Source organism: Caloenas nicobarica, chromosome 1, assembly GCF_036013445.1.
Source record: "Caloenas nicobarica isolate bCalNic1 chromosome 1, bCalNic1.hap1, whole genome shotgun sequence".
Lineage (NCBI taxonomy): Eukaryota > Metazoa > Chordata > Aves > Columbiformes > Columbidae > Caloenas > Caloenas nicobarica.
The window spans coordinates 183,136,335-183,156,346 of record NC_088245.1 but is presented as its reverse complement, the minus strand read 5'-3'; the positions used below and the strand labels follow the sequence as shown (position 1 = coordinate 183,156,346).

The 20,012-nt window shown below is 40.2% G+C and overlaps 1 protein-coding gene across 2 annotated transcripts in view; it reads left to right on the top strand.

The window, feature by feature from the left end:
* ENOX1 (ecto-NOX disulfide-thiol exchanger 1) overlaps positions 1 to 20,012 on the top strand; it is a 365,314-nt gene that overhangs the window by 223,645 nt on the left and 121,657 nt on the right. For both annotated transcript variants that reach the window (XM_065637556.1, XM_065637549.1), the window contains exons 4-5: positions 2,895 to 3,028; positions 3,899 to 4,036. In XM_065637556.1, the coding sequence (XP_065493628.1) occupies positions 3,019 to 3,028; positions 3,899 to 4,036 (148 nt within the window). In that variant the 5' untranslated portion in view covers positions 2,895 to 3,018. The remainder of the gene's footprint in view (positions 1 to 2,894; positions 3,029 to 3,898; positions 4,037 to 20,012) is intronic.

The window sequence follows — 20,012 nt, the reverse complement described above, 5'->3', positions numbered from 1 at the left end:
ATCTGAATTTTTGAAAGTTTTTAAATGAAAGCTAATGGTTAAGTCTAAATCAGGTGTAAAATGCCTGTAAGATTATTTTAGCCATATTATGTTGCTCTGTGTTAATATAACCAGCGAGCTGTCGGTACAAGGGATGTTCGTAATTAGTATTTTTCTTTTTAAGAGAGCTAGTTTCTACAGGCTGTGTCCTTCAGGATGTAGCATTAGTTCTGCCTACAGCTTGCTGCCAATTATTCAGTGTCCGTAGGTGCATTTATGCTTGTTATTCAGCTCTCTTCCACTGACAAAATAGCCTGCAGCAGTTCTTGGTTAGATAGGACTAGTTCCACTTAAGGCTCCTCACGTGCTCTTTTGTGGTTTTTCCTCTGGTTCAGCCTGCACTGTATCCAGGTCCTGATGATAAAACAGTAGACCTGATGGACAGAGACGAAGCAAAACTGCCCAGAGCCAGCCTGGGCTATGAGATTATGTTTCAAGTAAAGGCTTTAGTGGCACACTGAGCAGAGCTGGTGGCCTAGTCAACAGGAGTTTCACCAACTAACCCACTGATTCTGCTTTATTTCATATTCACAGTGTTGTTATAAGGTTTTCCTCCTCTGCAAGGACTTTGACGAATACTTGTGGCTAACTCAAGAAAATACACCAAAATTTGAAATACATGGACAACCTGATAGAAGGCAAACACTAAAAAAATTGCCTATTAATTCCCAGCTGGCTGAGGTGCATTTGTCTACCCCAGTGTCTGATTCTGTATGGACCAGTTCCCATTTCTGGCAGTGCTGGTACAGCTGCAATGTGGGTTTGGGGGAAGAGAGTGTAGAGTTCAGCAGCAGACCTAGTTGTGTCACCCAGAGCACACTTCACAAGGAGTAAAACGGTGGGAGAGGAGGTGGCAGAGGGAGTCCAACACCTGTTTTTCTGCCCCTTGTCCCAGTAATCCGTACCTTTGCAGGTCATCTTCCAAAACCATGGGGCAACACCTCCTTCCTCCCCATTAGTCAGGGTTGTGCATTATGGGGACAAGCATCTAGCACACAGCGAGGTATAAGAGGCATTTTTCATCGCTACTGGTTTTCAGGCATGCCTTCCTACATCAAGGCAACAAGGCTCCCGGTCAGGGAAAAAAGTGAAGCAGTCTCATCTGGGCTATTCAGCATATATTTGTAAATCAGGATTGATTTGGGAGTGATTCATAAAGGGCGAGGGGGGCTGTACTATGTGAGAAATAGCTTATTGACAAGAAGCATTTCAGCCAGCTCTAACCTTGAAATAGATGTTTGTCGTCCGAAGTTATCACCTGAGTGGAAAGAGCTAAGTACAAGTTTAAGGAGCTGAACAGAAGACACCCAGTTTTTAAAAAGTTGACAAATCTTGGGTGGTTTGCCTTATGCTAGCTACATTCCCTGCAGAAGATTTCGTTCAATGTTTGTTTGGTGTTTATAGATGTTATTTAAAAGCTAAATTTATCATAAAATTATTTTATGTTATGTATAATGAATACTGGAGATCAAATAAGAATTGGAATTGCAAATTCAAATATTAAGAGCTGATAAATATTGACTTTTAAATAGACCCTCTGTAGATTTGAACGAAATGCTTTTTAGCCTAGTATACTCATTATATGAAAAATACAACATGTACAAAATGTACAGCATTGTCTGATCCTGGCTCTTTCTTCAATTTTGCAACTATTGATGTAGTCATGCTCCTATGAAGGGATCTGTACACCTTCAGGGAATTATGATATAAAAGTTCCTAGCTTGCACTTTATGCACATCACATGAAAAAAAGAAAAGTGTGGGAGGTACTAAGCTAATTTTGTCTTTTCTAAAGATTAATTCTTAGGGTTTGCATGTTGGAAACCTCTCAATTAAGGTCTTTCAAGTACTTATTTTTAAAAAGACAGCACAAATATCTTAGGGCTGAACAAGTCACTAACACGCACCTGACATCATTAATGACTCTCCTGAACACTTGGAAGTACTTGGTCAGTTGTTGGCCACCAGTACCAAAGACCCCTTAGGGTGCTAGCCTGCCAAAAAAAATACCGCAGCCCACCTTTGCCTATAGTCACATGTAACTAATGGAAAAAGATCAACATGGGCATATATCTGTGATCATCTTCATCCCAGCATTTTTTTCCCTCTGCTGTGAGTAATGAGAGCTCACAGCCTTTGGTTGCACCTCTTACCCATTCGCTCATTCAGCCTCCCTTCTGATCAGCGATGTGCTAACGTGGTGAGCTTCACAAACAGCAATAACAACAGCAATAACAACAGCAAGAAGTTACCCTTATGCAAAATTCATGGTCTGACAGATACCTGATGAAAGCAATGTGGTTTAGCCAGAAGCAGATGTTTCGAGCTAACTAACCTTGGTGAGCCAAAGGCACAGCATTAGTTAAGGAGCAGGCGTCATCCTCCGCTTTGTTAGGTTTTCTTACTTTTCCACGTCTCTGCGGGCTGCATTCTGTAAGTCATTGCAGAGTATTTTTTTGTCCCTTTTTATCTCAGAACGGGAGGCTATTTCCTTGAAACTTTCAACATCAGTTAATTGTTAACAGTTAAAAAAAAAATCGTATTCATCCTTTAATATGTTCTTTCAGCTGATGCCTTCATGCTGAGGAGGCTGTGTAGCTACTGATAAGACCTAATTTGTGAAGGGCTTTTCAGCGGTCTGACAGGTTCATATGTGGTAGTGTTTGTTCAGCGGGTGAGGATGAGCGTTGGCTGGAATGCCTCTGTAGTGGCTGCTAAACACGTGCGAGGAGGCTGGGGCTGGCGATCCAGCGGGAACAGGCAGGAGCTTCGAGAGGATTCCCAAAGTGGTCTGTTGTTTTGCAACTGTGCTCTGACTGCGGCACTTGATAGCTGATTTTGTCTTTTCTCTTCCAGAGCCTAATGAGCTGCGTGTGGGCCCTGCGTTCAGTGACAGCCCATCTCAAGATGCTGCTAATACAGTAGTTAATTATTCCTAGCTGAAGAAGTCGAACAGGAACAAAAGGAACTTTGGAAAGCAATGGCTGCCGGTAAGTATCTTAGATCTGCAAAGGCTGTAAGAAAGCAGGTGGAAAGAGCTGATTTCAGCTGTGACCAGGGAGAGGGGTAGCTCAAATGTGTGACCACACCTTGTGTTTGGGGGTTTGACATCAGAAAGGTACCATCCTTTAGCTGTGTGACCCATTCTTCCTTTCCCAGCCCGGGAAAATCCATACCTGGGCTTAACTTATTCTGACTGTATTAATGACAATTCTCTTCTGGTTTTACAATAAAACTTTGTATTTCCCATAGTGAGTCAATTTGGTTTGACTTCTCTTTAATTAGGGGCTGATGCATTCTAAAACCTTTTACCAAAAAAAAGCTAATCACATGGAAAACAAGTCTTTTATTGGAGGGTGTTTGGTTCTTACAGCTTTCTGACAAGTTGCCAGAGAATATATATATAATTAAATTATATCAGAGGATTACAGCATGCCTCATTCAGGTTGGGAGGGGCCTCAGGAGGTCTCCAATTCAACCTCCTGCTCAAACCAAGGCCAGCCTTAGGGTCAGACCAGTTGCTCAGGACTTTACCAAGTTGAGTCTTGAAAGCTGCCAAGGATGGCGACTGCACAGCCTGTTCCACTGCTTGACTGTCTTCGTGGTGAAAAAGTTTTCCATATAACCAGCCTGAACCACTCTTGTTTTGTATTACGTCTTTTGAATGTTTTCAGTGTCTTTATGTTTTGCTATAGAATATCGAGCACTATCATTAATGGTCTAAAAGGTGAATCACAATTAAGAAAAAAAAACAAACCCAAAATAATCAGTGATTGTGATATCTCGTTTTGACTGAAGGTATCGGTTAAAAATTGTGGTATGTTGACTTTTCTACTTACAGTGTGTTTCTTTTTTTGCAGCGGCTGATGGTTTGGGAAGTATAGCTATAGATACCACACAACTTAACATGTCAGTCACTGATCCGACAGCTTGGGCTACAGCTATGAATAACCTGGGGATGGTTCCAGTAGGACTAGCTGGCCAACAGCTTGTGACAGGTAAGATTTTTCTTTTTTAAAGATATCTATTGTACCGTCCATGCATTCTTTGGATTGTTTTAAAAATATATGGAATGGTTGTTGAGGATATTATATTTTTATATTCTGAAAACATTACCCGTGATTAGTATTGTGTACTGTGTAGTCTCTTCTTGTAGGAGGTATATAATCCATATTCTATTTTAACCTTGTGGAAAAGCCAAAACTCTTTAGGGAAATCAAACAACTAATGCTGGGTCAAGACTATGAAGCAGGTCACGTAAAAGAAACACTTGTTTCTGTTTTTCTGTTCAAGCAGGATGTCTTGAGGTTCTGCCAAGGAATACCCTGGTCTGGGAACTCTTGACCAGAGAAAGATTTTGAGGTCATGTTAATTGGGCAGAAAATCATGAAGCCCATTCAGTTCATATACTGAGTTGATACTAGCGAAGTGAAGCTTTCCTATCAGGTGTATGCTTATTTACTTTCTGCCTGACTCCATAAATTGAATGTCAAGAGGTTGTTCTTGTTAGATTTTCTTATTTCACTTCCCACACACAGTTGGGGGGAGCTTTGTAGGGGATCTGTTATTTTAATAATAATAAAAATAATATTTTGAAACCAGCAGTGTTTCACAGACAAGCCTGGATGTATCAGACTTCATTGTCAGCACAAGAGGCCTAATTAGTTGGGATTAAAAAAACTTCATTGCTCCTGTGAGGCAGAGAAAAATTATTTTTATATAGGTGTGTGCCCTATAGACACAAGCCACGTGCCAGACATGTGACAGGTGCCCTCTGGAAGCTGCATTGACACTTCAGCTTAAGAAGTGCTGTGCAACATCTGGATCAGAGCAGCATCCTGTCACATCTGCACCTGTCCTCATAGACATGGATGTGGTGAGCCAGGTCATGATGTAAATCGCCCTGCCTGCCTCACTCAGGATGCGTGATGCTTAATTTTGGCCAAATATGTCCCCTTCTGAAACTGGGAACCGAGTGGAGCTGTGCCAGTTCACAGCTGATGCCCTGGCTCTCAATTACCAGTTTTACAGGTGGGCAAACTAAGCTGCAAGAAAGCTGATTTATAATGAATTGGTCTCAAGCAGAGAGTTTAGCTGGTGGAGGCCGTGAACTGATTCTCTCTCTCTGGCTTTAACCTCATGCTCCTGGTTAAAAGAAACAAGCAAAACCATCTGCTTCTGGGGAGCCAGTTCTCTTCAATGTTTTTTATCAATGACCTGGGTGCAGGAGTTGAGTCCACGTGAAGTTTGCTGATGATACTACGTGAGGAGGAGCCATTGATTCCCTCACAGGGAGAGAGGCCTAAGAAAGAGATCTGCATAGTTTAAATTGAATAGGATAGTATATCATATTTCAGTTGGAAGAGACCTACATCGATCATCTAGTCCAACTGCCTGAGCAATTCAGGGCTGACCAAAAGTTAAAGCGTGTTGTTAAGGGCATTGTCCAAATGCCTCAAACACTGCCAGGCTTGGGGCATCAACCACCTATCTAGGAAGCCTGTTCCAGGATTTGACCACCCTTTCGGTAAAGAAATGCTTCTGAATGTCCAGTCTAAACCTCCCCTGGTGCAGCTTTGAACCATTTCCACGAGACCTACCACTGGATACCCAGGAGAAAGATCAGCACCTCCCTCTCTGCTTCTCCTCCTCAGGAAATGGGGTGGGAGGTGTTGATCTCTTCTCCCTGGTATCCAGTGACAGGACACGTGGGAATGGTGATCGTCGTGAGTCCCTTCCAACTCAGGACATTTTATAATTGTACATGCTGGCCAGGAAACTGTTTTTTCATTTTCTGGTGAGGCTTTTGCCTACAAATGCTGCGGTCAACTTGAATGTAATTACCTCCAAATCTGAAAATAGCCACATGTCAAAATCAGCTTCTGCTGCTTGCATTTAGAAGCATCTCAGTTGCATATCCTATGGAGATTTGCCCACTTTCTTGTCTTCCCTTCTTCCTCTGCCTCTCCAGTTTTGGTATAAATTGTGTCCTCAGGTGTGCTGTGCAGTCCCTACATGGCAGCCGCATCTCGTGTGCAATGCTTCTTCCCACAAGGGAGGATCTCCAGGACTTTATTTCATTGCCAGCTCCCTACTGTAATTTCCATAATTATGTGTATCACGTATTGTAGGAGTGTTGTACAGGTCAGTTGGTATTTGTTCAGCATTTTCAATCTATGAAAGGTGCCATTAGTAATAAATATTAATTACTGAAGTGCCGCCTGATTTCTCTATGGGTGCAGAATAACTTCTTTCCTTTTGCTTTCCTTTGTTTGAGACTCTTGTATTTTCAAGGCAAATAGGTGCTTTGACACTTCATTATATTTCCTTATGATTCATAAGTTTTGGACACATTTTCTTCATGGCAAATCCATAATAGTGAAACCACAGTTTACCATTAAAAGACTTACAGACTTATTTGCTATAATATATTTACCGTATCTGCATTCAGTGGGAGTTTGCATTCCCATGTTTACCCAATATCTAACTAGTCCTTAGCCTTTTCTGACTTTTTTTCATTTTTTTACTATTAATCCTAGTAATGAACTCCTCTTTGTGAGCAGTCATATATTGCTTTTGCTACTGTCATCTGTGACATTTCTCAGAGATGAAAATGGCACACCTGTGTCCCAGTGTTAACTTTTTGTCTGTCTTTAAAAAATTATTGGATTCTTTTTTTTTCCTGCCTTGATGACAGCTAGGAAAAGCAGTAAGTATAATAGTTTAGATTAATCTTGGGGAGACTGTGATCTTTCCTGGATAGATTTATATAGCCTGCCATAGTCTGAAATCTGGTGTATGCTGCTCATCTGTATCCTGACATATCTCTTAGTTCTCTTTCAGTTTCCAAATGACTTATCTATTCATGGCCTTTCCTTCCCCAAACTGACTGGTTCCTAATTCCTAAATTGCAGGTCAGTTTTGTTCCTTTAGGTATGGAGACATTGTGATCTTTTTGAAGGTTTTTGATGATTTTTTTTTTTTCCCCAAATGTTGTTAACTTTGCTGCCATGTAACATGCTGAGGTGCCTGCCTTGTAACAAAGTTATGCTCCCCACTTTGCAATCTGTGAAGCTCTTGCATAGCCCGAGAGTTTCTTAAAATGGCAACTAAAGCTTCTGCAACATTTGGCCAATACTCTTCTCCCTGCCTGCAATGCAGGCTGTCTGGTCTTGGTAACTAATCAATTTTAAGCGCTGCTAACCTTTTAATACCAGTTTAGATGATATCTGCACTCTATTTAATTCCTTATCTCCTGGTGCTGTAAAATTGGATTTTTGATCTGGGCAAACGTCAGAGCCATTCTTTTGTAAAGATAGATTCTTGTTAATAGTTCTATAATATCTCTTCTGTTTCTACATGTATTTTGCTTATATTTATTGCTATTTGGAAAGCTACTTTTTCCATAATATTTGCCTACTGTGTTACATGTACACTAATATATGCATTTATACAGTATGTATACATAATTAATACAATAAACTGTAGTTTAATAATGCATTAACTAGAGTGTTAAAGATTGATGTGGAATAGTTATGGCCAAGAAGCACTTTCATTCTAAACCTCTGTTTTCAACAGACTATAATTTTTTTTCCAAAAAATTGCCTTTTTGGGCTGAAATTTCTCACGGTTGGTCTCAGCCCAGACAGACTGGACAAAATCTGCTAAACTGCTTTTGAATTATCCAGGTCTTAAAATTGCTGTTTTCTCTGCTTTGCGACTTTGAGAAAAATGGTCAGATGAGAGGAGAAGGTTAGTTTGTACTCCACCGTTTTGAGATCTGAATCCTCTTAGTGCACTCAGCAACTCTGATTCAAGCACATCTTTCAAGTACATTGAAGTCTGCTGTTTTGTTACATTTTAGGACTGGTAGAAAAACTAAGTAACCTCGGGCCACCTGAGAATGTTTTATTTTGCTTTTGCATTGGTACTTTTTAAAGGCAATTTTAGCATTGCTGAATTTAGTGTTCTTACGCTTTCATTTGTTTCAGCAAATGGCACCAGGTCACCTGTTTTCTAAAGGAAGACATCCAGTCAGGAAAATTATTTACTCCTCTAGTTCAGTTTGGTTCTCATTTCACTAATGAACCACTGCCCTGAAAAACATGAAGCAATTTTGAGATGCTTTCCTCCAGAATTACTTAGATGACCTAAACATTTGTTAGTCAAAAATGTTGCGTGTCAAAAAGTTCCTCGGTACAAATGAACAAGAAGAGTGCTACATAAGTGGTAATTCTTTTAGACGCAGTTAAGCTCATGCCCTGTGCCACATATTTGTACTCTTAAAGAGAAATATAACAAACCACAAGGGCAGACATCCAAGATGAAAGCTATAGATCTGCCTAGAAGTCAAGGGTATGCCTGAAAACTGATCCCTTCTACTTATTTACAGGAAAATTATTAAGGCAAGCTTTTCCGTTTGAGTACAGCCAACATGCCTCAGCCTTGAGATATTAAAATTTTCAGTGGCCTCCAGTCCTGTTTTTGCTGAAGTTCGTCTTTGTTCACTTGTACAAAATCCTGAAATCAGAGTCTAGGAAGCTTTGAAGCCTAACGTCTTGCTTACCAAAAGGCATAGAAGAAACATACATGACTTTTGTGGCCTCAGGCGTGTATTTTTTAGACACTGGAGGTTGTGAAATATTAGACACTTACATCAGCCTTACTGGTTTTCCATTTGTCTTTGCTTTCCCCACACACTTGTCTTTTGACCTGATTTTAGCGGAACATAGGAGCTGTCAGTTCCAATCAGGTCACCTCATTCAGGATTGTGCTTTTGACAGTGTTGAGTATCAGATACTTCACAGGGAGAGAAGTTCAAGGCAAATCAGCACAGAAGTGCTTCTCCCTCTGATGGGCTCTCCTCTTAATGATTAATACATAAAACAGGGTTCCCCAAACTAGAGGTTATATTTCTAAATCAAGTCATAGCTCAGCAAAACTTCTCTTTTGGAAGCAACACCTGTGACAATAAGTTGTTGCAATCCTGAAACCACAACCCCATGTTTACTTTTTGATATCAGAAAAATCTGGGAAATTTTGATCTACAGACTGCCAAATCCCAAGACAGGAGGTTAAATATCCCTCCTAGAATTTTATTAGCTCAAGACCTCCAAGTCTTTGAAGATGTAATTTTCAGTCTCTGTTTCTTCAGAGTGAAGACTGTAATGAAAGGCAAGCACTATATTCACATTCTGACTAATCTTAAGCTTTTTTCCATGTGATGAACACACCAGGGGAAGGACTAGTGTGATGACTTTTCCTTCTTCTGCTCATTCTAGTGTCTCAAGAGCTCCTCAGTTCCTATGCAGAGGAGAAGACCTAGGGATTATTTGAGAAAAATCAAGAGTGGGCTGAGACTTAATAATTCCTTCACCAGTCTGCCTTGGCTATGGAAAAGTCCTTTAAGCTTCACTGTCTCTCCACCATAAAATAGATGAGGCATGTTCAGTGAATTATTGTTGACTGCACATTGTAATATGCTGACTAAATTGTAAACATATCCCTCATTGTTCTGGTTGTGTACTATTTTTGTAATGTTAATGAAGAAAAATCCAATAAAGAAGGAAATCAAGGTATATTTAATTATATTCAGCAGTTCTGCAAAGCAAGACAGTACATTAAGCAGTGCTGAAGACTTTAAGTCATCTGGCCAGATGACTCTGCCAAGTCTCATGCGTATACTTCTTCTTCTGTGGCCTCTCCACTACTGAAGCCTTGGAGTCACTGATTGCCATCTGGCAGTCTCATTTTGTTTTACCCGTGCTATCCTGTTACCTATTAAAGCTTCCTTTCTCTACACTTCATTGCTTAGCCGCTGAACCAACGTGCCAATGAGCACATAACTCGAATCATCCAAGACATGCCTAACAAAACACAGCTTCCTTTTCTTTAATTAACACTGAACTCCAATTGATTACAGGGTCTATCCACAAAGTTTTAAACTGAGCCACTTGTACTATGACCTGAAGATAGTAACCTTTCTATTCGGGAAAAAATGCTCGAGGATCTGTGACTGTGACTAAAGTTTAGCACACTCCAGATGTGAATTTTGAAGTGCACAGGCAGCTGGGGAAGGTGCTCCACACACTCTTGTTCCCCTGCCCCTATAAGATGCAGACCGCGAGTAGCTGCTGGAAGGTTCATCATCCCAGCGGCACGGTAGCGTACATCTTGGTTAGGCTTGTTCTGAATGTTGCATTGGCTTGATATCTGCCAGTAAAAGAAGATATTGAAAGTCTTAACAACATCTGCAGAGTTTTCCATAGGTTTTGCAAAGCTCTTGAGGTTGCAAGGCATCTTCGGAAGGCATTTTTTCAGCTATGATGGCTTCCCAACCTGTTTTGTACATTGTGTTTCAATAACAATCCAGCCTATGGAGCAAGAGAAATGTAGTAAGGCATGCTCTGAAGAAAATAATATAATTTTCCTAATTTTATTCTTGTTCCTTCCTGCTTGATTTTTATAGTCTTCACTATAGAAACATCACATTTTAGTCAAGAGGAAAAGATTTACCATTTAAATTATCTGAATGACCAGTCCAAATAATTAAAGAGCTGTGAAACATACTCAAAAGGCTTAGTCAAGCTTGTACCCGGATGAAACAATGTATTTTTGTTATTGAGACACAGGATAGCAGCAAAAGTGAAAGATAATAGGTATTGTGGGAATCTCAATATGTAGAGCCACTGGGAACATCTCTAAAGAAGTATTATATATTAGTGTAACAAGTAGGTTTTTTTCATTGGCCTGAAAAGCACCTGCAGAGTTAATCACACTTTCTATCGTGTCAGTGTTACTCAAGGAGACTTCACACCAGGGGATATTAAAGTGCTAGGAACAAATAAAGTCAGGTTACAACAGAAAAAGGAGAGATCTGATGGCCAAAGGAAATGTGGCAGAAATACTTAAGTGCCTTTGACAGGGTTAAGTGTGCCTCTTAGGTCATTCAAGTGCCTCCTCTATATTAGACCTTAATTGAGGCCAAGGATGAAGATAATTATTAAAATCTGCTCATCGCTTAAAGATAAATAGTGCTTTTTAACATGGGATGAGGGGCTGAATGGCCCAAATAAACAAAACTCAGAGCTGAGCTGGGGCAGAGAAAGGGAATTACTAAGTTCAAAGCTTCTACTGTATGTGGGGTGAGGGTTTGTTCTGGAATATGATGTCTCTCTTTCTGTTGTTGTAATCTTGTCCAAGACAGTTAACAGTTTAGGAAAATAGACTGATTACTATTTGGCATAAGTCTACTTAACTGTCTCAAAATACCAGAAGGAATTTATGATGCCAGCCATACTGTTACGATGTTTGGGCTTTATTTATTTATTTATATTCTTGACTGTTGGTAATTATACTAACAAAAATCTTTTTGACATGTTTTTATTTGAAGTTACAGTAAAGTAACATAAGGAAACATTTTATTTCTGCAGAAGTTTTTCCCATCTTCTATCTTCACTTTGGAAAGCCTCCATTCCCACTATTTTCCATGTGTTTATTTATTCTAGACAAGAAATCCCATGAGTAATTATGAGCTTCCCACTGCATGAAGTAAGCCAAGAGGCTATTGGGAACCATTTGCTACTGACTGTTCTTTTCTGCTGGAGCACCGTTTATTTGCAGCACTCTTCTTTCAAACATCGCTCCCCATCCAGGCACCCCAGGTTCCTTGGCCAACATGGGGAATCCAGTGTAACCCCTGTGTGGTGTACAGTTCTCTCATGGGAAAATTGAGTTATTTTGAATAGAAATCAACAGAAAGAGCAAATTGATCATTTTAACTAAACAAAGACAAGGTATGAATAACAAATTAGCTATCTGCATGGAAATAAAGGCTTGTTAACAGCAGACTGTTTGAAGGTGGCCTGCTGAGCACAGTCATAGCGTCTAGGTGCAGGGTGAAGGCAGTGTTACCTGAAGCCCTAAAGCCAAATCTGTTAGCAGGGCATGCAGGTGGTCTGCAGGAGATGGGCACAGCAGTCCCAAGAGGACTGTTAGCTCAATCCTTGCTCTCAGGAGAGTGCAGTGATCAGGATGGCACAGATGGCATTGCCTGGGAGAGTCACCATGCAAGACTTCTTTGGGAGGGGAAGACTTGAATAGGAATTAATCCCCAGGCAGCCATTCCAAATCAAGGACTATAAAATCTTCTGTCTTCCCTAGTCAGGCTCTCCATTTGCCTGTATAGTCTAGGTTGATGCTTAGAGCTTGGACTCTGGAGAGCAAGCAAGATAAGCTTGCTTTCTATGTTTTATCTTGGGATTAAGTGCATATGCATGGTTTTCTTTCCTTTCTGCCACCTGTCTTTCAAATGCCCTTTGCTTATTGCATGACAATTGGGTCTCACAAAATGCGTAAAGATGCCCATCCACTTGGCTGCAGGAATCTGTCTGAGAAATATCGGCACAGGCAATCAGTGCAGAAAAATGTCTTTTGATGGTCCACATTGAAGAAGAAAGTTGGGCTTCTGCAGGCCCAACTCCTGGACATGTGAGTGAGCTTATAACATAATACTTTACTAATGTTGACTTCATTCAGATAAACAGTGGATTTACTGCACCTTCCCATGTGCCAGTGGTGACAAACACTGTGCGTGACATCACCAGCTCTGAGTAATGTCTCTGTAATGGTAAGCAGCTGGTCACTGGAGTAGGTGAAAGATAATTAAACTTAATACATAAAATATGCTCTAATATTCTGAAGCATGCATTTAGATTGTGTTCTGCCTGAATATTAAAGATATTCTGTTACTGTGGCTTCAGAAATTTAATAGGTCTGTTAGTGTAACAAGAACAACTTCATCTGCCTTTCTTGTATGTGCACTTTTCTTATTCAGCTTTTTTATTCTTTAAAAAGTGGTTCTCTTGACCCTAGCTGATTTTCCTTTATAAATAATCTCCTCCTTCTGACCACAATGCCTTCATTATTTAGTAATTATTTGTTATTTGTGTTCAGGAAAGGCTTAGAGATAGAGAGCTCCAGTAAGTTAAACACTGCCTGAACCCTTAAGAGTCAATCCCAGCCCAAATTGCACATCGTCTGTTTTCTTTCACTTAGATAAACCAGGCAGGTAAGGGACCACATGGAAACAATGGGATAATACTGATTGGCATGAAAAGCAGCAGTGATTATGGAGCTGCGTGCCTATTGTGTAGCTTCTTAATAGGTATGTTGGCACAGCAGTAATATGGTGGTAAGTGAAAAAGTGGTTTAGCTATTTTTATCTGATATTCTGAGTTAGGCAGTGAGAAAGAGGCAAACTCTACTGCTCGCATTAGGAACAGGCAGACAATTCCTACCTGCTCTGCCTCTCAGACTATGCTGCTGTGATTTTTAGAGAAGCATTGGGACAAGGGAAGTGAAAGGGCTTTGTTAGCATTTAGAGGAGACAGCACCGTGGGAGAAGGTGCAGATGTGCTTATTGTCACCTCTTTGTAAAGACCTGGCAGCAGGAGCTGTGCTTCCGAAGACACACAACCAGACTGCAGTGGATGGAGAAGGCAAGTAGTTCTATGCTTCTTCAACTCTTTTTGTTCTCCCTGAGACGGTTGTATTTCTAATGGTTCATTTCACTAGGGATAAATGTGGAATATTATAACCAAATGCAGTGCCAAGGTTTTTCCCTATTTTGAGCTCTAGCTGTCAAATCTATTTAACCCTTCTATTAGAAACCCTCTGGTTTAGGATGTAATCTATACTTGAACTTGCGTGACTCAGCCCTTCCAGGAATAATCATCAAAACCTTGTTTTCTGAGGCCTTTTGATAACAATTTTGGCACTCTAGGCATGCTTCGTAGAAGTATTTTAAAGACACAGCAGAATGTCCTACAGCCTTATCTGCTAGAATAGCCAGTACCATAAATTAATTAAGTATTCCTTAAAAATAACAATAAACTCTCCAAAACCAAGAGGACAGGAAAGCATGAAGTGTCCAGATTTTATTTTCTTTTAATTCCCTCATATTTAATGTGTTTAGACCCAAAGACAGTGCTGCTGTCCTTTAATGTAATAAATGTCATAGCACCATTTTTTTTTTCTTTGCTGTGCTTTTAATACTTTTGTAACCCCCTAAGGACTTAAAGAAGGATCACGGGTTGTGAGAGGAGAGAGCTCAGATGCTGCACCTGGATATCAGGGCTGTGTGCAGACAGCAGGGAATGGGAACCTGCAGCTGAGCAGCTCCAAGAGTAGCTGATTTAATAAATTGCTTATGATAAATATTGCAGGGTTCCTTTATGTTATTAAGCCAAATTCAGTATATTAAAAGATCCCAAGTACAAGTTCATCTGCTATCCACCAGCCTGTGTAAAGTAAAATATCTCTTCCAGTTCTTCCTACATATGTTGCCTTTTAGTTTCACGTCCTTTTGTTCTGGTCTGTCTAATTACCTTAAGTAGATCATCAAACTTGATTTTATAATAAACCATAGCCAGTTCAGGCTTGTCATGACTGGTTTATCCACTCCCAAAACTAAGGACTTTCAGCCTCAAGACTAAGATCATTCCTGGCATCAATTCAAGGTGTTCATTCTGATCTTTAAAATCTAAATGTGGTTTGGAACATGTGCCCTACGTTTTTCCCTTCAAAAAGAGCAACCAGCCCACTTTTCTGTTGGTTTTTGTTGTTGTTATCTGGTGGAATTTAAGGTGGAATTAAAATAAAACAAACCCAGACCATCCAATTCTGCAGAAACAGTCTTGCATGTAATCATCATGACAAAGATTGTCCTCTTGAAAGCAAGGGGGCTATTATAAATGAATGGAAGTTTCTAGCAGTGGGCCTCAAGAGGGAACATCTATCTCCACAAAGGATCCCAGCATATATTTCCCTGTAACAAGCTGCTTCAGCACCGGCTGATGGGGTGGCACGTGCCTCTACACGTGAGCACACCTTAGAAATAAAAAGGTGCAGTGCTAAGAAAACAAAATGATGATAGCTAATGACTCATATACACCATTTGGTGTCCCGTAGGGACTGCCTCTCTTCCAGTGTTTTACCTCAGCAGTTGAGCTCACCAGGGACACGAGAGTTAACTATCCTTCCAAATATTCATTCAGGGATTTGAGGCCCTGAGTTCCTAGTGAAGGGCTTTTTTACCACAGCTCCTTTAACAGACAGTTGTATTCCTACCTCCTTGCCTCCTCTTTCCCCTGATCTCTAGTTTTCCATCGACAAAGCGTGGGTGTGGATTTGAATGTGATCTCTGTAATGCAACAGAAATGGGCATTAAGGTCTCTTAGCTACTGCAAGTAGTAAAAGAGGGATCCCATTATTCTAAGAATCATGTAACAGAAACATTATCACGTCTGCGTGTTCTAGCCACTATTACTGTATACTGTAATTGTCCTTTCTTATTGCTCACAGGCTTCAGGTTGTGGATCTAGTGATATTTTCTCAGTGTTTTCTTGATAGAATTCAAAACCAGTGTGGGTTTTCACACATTTCTTAGGTTTCTTGCCTTATCCTAGCTCAATTATTTCACATTTTCTGATGCAGAATGTCATCTGCCCTCTGTGGGCCACATTGCATGAGAGCCACATCTCACTAGGCTTGATTATATGACCTGTTATTTCTTGTTCTTCCAAGATATGTTTCATCTGTAGCTTTGAGATACTGTATTTAATGTCTCATCCACATATGTATATAGTAAGCATGAACTGAAGTCCTCCAGAGGACTTTTTTTATTGCTCACCACACTTTTATGATCAAAAGATGACAACCTGTCATAGTTTTCTTTTACGATTATGTTATAGATTGAAAATATCAGGAAAGTCCATGTTACTTGATGGCTGCATATAAATAGAGTTTACAGGTTTGCAAGTAATGCTTGCTCTGCAAACTCATTTGGGAATTTAAAGGGTAACAAACCTGTTTTCACTCTGGCATCAGTAAAATTCAGTAGTAAAATGTTGCTGACCAAATATTGTGGTTGAAGCCTTGATTGTCCCCCCTGGAGTTCTGGAGATGAACATAAGAGAAGAGAGTGACCCCAGGGTTAGGTGGAGAGAGCCCCGACGTCAGTGATAACAGACCAGAATAGGACCCAGTTTCCCTCTTCCACTCACGCAAGTCTGCAGAGCCAGCAGGAATAAGAGATGTAATTTTTTTTCCCATTGTGTCAGTAAAATAAAGAAAAACTAATCTGACCATAAAAGACCAGGCTTCATCTGTCTTTTAGATTAGAAAAACCCAGAAAACAAACAAACAAAAGTCTTTTCCATCACATATAATTAACCCCCTTGTTTAATGCCCTGGCCTATTCACAGCCTGCGCTGCCTTGACCTCGGGGACTGTGTGCCGATAACAAATCCAGTCTTGTGGCTGCAAAGGGGAGGAGGAGAGACCCAGTGACCACGGGCCCCCCTAATATACGTTTGCTCACCGAGCAAGGAAGCGAGCACTGTACAGCGAGCCTGCACAGTTGTGTGCCTGCCGTGTAAAGCAAGATTTGTACGTAAAAGTTATATTGCTCCTTGGACCAACTTGGAAAAATTTGGAGAAAATTGCACCAGCCCTCTGATGGTCTGAGGCAACCAGAGGATTAAAACTTTAATTACAGCAGACAGTAAAAGAAAAAAAAAAAAAGTGAATTCAAAAAAAGGAGTAGTTTTGCAACACATTATAATTTTCTTCTTTTTATTAATCTTTTCATCTGCCACACGCTTGCCTATGTATTTCCTTACAGAATAACCACCATGTCACCACTTCCTTTTTAATATTCCCTTCTCTTTTACATGTGCCAACCAGCTTTTTTTCTACCTGACTTAATATCTCTAATTAAACTCAAAGGATGTGCTCTCTACTTATATTTAGCTTAGAAGTTCACTGCTGCTATCTCCGACCTGAACATGGGCTTCTCTATTTTTTCTGACTATACTGGCCAATAAACCTTGTCTTGCTTATGACTTTAGACCATTACAGCTACAGCAATACTATTACAAATGTGTAACATTATTCTTAAGATAGCCCTCTACATCCAGACCCACAGGATAATGGTCAATTTATGGCTGGAAGGAAAAGATCTCTTGTGTGAGACAGGTAGTCTTCTTCTAAGGGCAAAACAACAATTTGAGGTAGTTTTTATACACAGAAGACTTTTTTATTTCTTTATTCTTGTTCTGTGCCTCTTAGTCATTAATCTCTCCTATGGAAACTTGTCAAATACTTTTGGAAATTGAAACAAATATGCTGCTTCCATACTTATTTTTCTTATCATTTATAACCACAATGTCTTAAAAAAAGCTGCAGCTTGTCTTCCTGTGCTCCCTATCTCCTAAATCCCTTTTGCCTCGTTCAAAATGGACTACTACTCTGCTTCAGTCTGACACATTTTTCATCTTGTCCCTTTTGCAACAGCCCCTTTTGCAACAGTTTTCTAGTCAATGGTTTTTGTGAAGTTTTGATGTGGTGAAACCCTTCAATGTTTTAAGCATGTCTGAACATCCCATCCTTCTCAGTAAATGTGTTGGCTGTTGCTTGTATGCATAGCCACTCAAGTTTTTTTTTAATGTGACTTAATCAAAACAACATTGTTCTAAGTCACTTCTCTGGGTCACAGTAAGTTTTCCACCAAGGCTGAGTTCAAAATTTAATTCCTTTTTGTTGTTGTTGAGTTACTGAGGTACTCCAGTAATTTCCCAGTGGTTTCGTTATAGCAAGGAATGATGTACAAGGTTCTGCCTCCCTGATACTCAGTGTGCAACAGAAGTGGCAAAGAAAGGAGTGTGATGACAGTAGGCTTCTGTCATAGGTTCTGGAAAGAGAATTCTCCATCAGGGGATGCAGAGATTCCTGTGGGTGGGCTGAGTCACTCTACACAATCTTCCACCTTTTCCATGGACCATCCGAGGAGGTGAAAAGGATCCTGTCCTAGGTGCCATGGTTATATGTTATCGTGCGGGTGATATGAATCTCTCTGAATCTATAGTGAGGTCCCAGATCGGCATTATCTTCATTTCAGCTGAAAGTTTATTTCTGCAATAAAGCTGCTGCTTTGTTTCTCAGCGAACAAAGAAATTCCTCAGAAAAAAACCTCTTCATTCCCCGTTATTAGATTAGACCCGGGATCAAAGTAGACTTTTGCTTCAGAACTAGAATTGAATTACAGAAAGGGGATTGTGTCATCTCAAAGTTGTCATATTGTCACAAAACAGGGGAAGAAGGAGAGAAAAATCCGATTTTCCTGGGATCAGCCTTGCTTTGTAGGTTTTAGATGATATCAGCCTTTGAATTAGGAATGTTGCTGTGGCATTTAGGCCCTTGCAAGCTGTTGTGTTCATGGAAAACTGCAGAAACCGTGCTAAGAAACAGATGGAGGTGGGCAGAGGAGGGGTGAGGTTCCTCTCTCCCAGGAGCTCTTGCTGGACCTGTGTGACAAAGCTAGAGGGAACAGGTATGGAGGTGTAGGAGAAAGCTGGGCTGCCGAATCCAGGCCACAGTGGTTGCTGAGAAGTTGTCAGGGTGGCACATGAAGCTTACTTTGAAGGGCTGTCATGAGAGACAGCCTTGCACCTGCTTGTGCAGCTTGCAAAGAAAGCAATTTTCGGGTTCTGAACCCAGTATTTTGTGTATTTTGTTAATTAAGAAGTTGCGAATGATTACACATTACATGTTAGCAGTGCTGTAAAATGAATGTTTTGTGTGCATGGATAAGCTGAACGTGACTTTAGACATACATGCTGATGCCATTTCTCCACTAATTACATTCACAATTTAAAGCTGTCTGTAAGTAGAAGAGCTTACTATGCTGATATTTACTGACAGAAAAACTTTTCAAATCACCTTCCCAGCCAGATGTTCATAAACAAGGGTTTGACAGTTGGTCCATAAATCAAGTCAAGCATTTTATCATTGTTCTCTTAGGTGGCTCTTGCGTTAAAGCCTGTTTAGCTAAACACATACATTTACTTAAGATGAACAGTAAAAATAACATCTGGAGATCTTTTCACTGAAAGAAAATGCCAAAGGGACCTACACAAGGATCAAGCACATTTTATAAACTGGCTGGGTTTTTGGATTTCTAGCTGAATAGATGTGCTCTCAGCTTTTGAGAGGATCAAGGGGCAGTATTATTTAAATGTTCTTATTATTTGCGCGGCACTCTGCAGGGAATGTGCTTTCACCAAAGCATTCTTACATTTCTCATTCCATAATGAGCTTCTGTTTTCATCCTTGCCACCTGGGACCCTGGCACAGCCCTGCTAGTAGCAGTGGAGTCACACTGGTGGAACTGGATGCAAAGTGCAGTCCAAAATATTTATTTTAGAATATTCTGCTCTGCAGTAGACTGCCTTCAAAGGGGACTGTCAAAGAAGGAGTTGCTGGGTGTTTTACATTTTCATTTATGCTCATATCAGTCATCTCTCTTTTATCCCTCTTCTTCCCTTTCAAGATGTATGACATTCTTTATTTCTTTCTCTCCTGAAGAGGCTTTTTTTTTTTCTTTTTCCCCCTCCTCCTTTGCTTAGAAAATTATGCTAATAAAATGTGGTTTGCTCACCTCCCAAATCAGTGTTACTATGCATTTTAGCTTTGCTGAGTATCAGTTTTGCCGCTTTGCTTTTTCATATTCAGTTCACAACATGAAGGAGAATTCTGCTGAAATTTAACAAGCCTTAGGGAAAAAGATTCAGACAAGTGCAGTCAGATTTATAAAGTGACAGATAAGGTGGGAAAGATTTTGCGTTACTTCTGCCACACTGGGTGTTTTTTGGTGGATGGACTATATCTCATCTGTGATTCAGAATGATATCAATTTACATTTTGAGGTGTACCATGACCATGGCTGTTCATGGTAACATAAAACTTAAAATCTGGAAATGCTGGAAAAGGTGAGTGCAAAAATAATACATGTGAATTCCTGGACTAGGACCATAGTTATTTTGTGATTTAGTTCTCAGGAACACAACCTGTTTCATAATGTGAGACTGGCATTTAATCTGAGAAACCTGACTTGAGAATTACACAAGGCAGCAT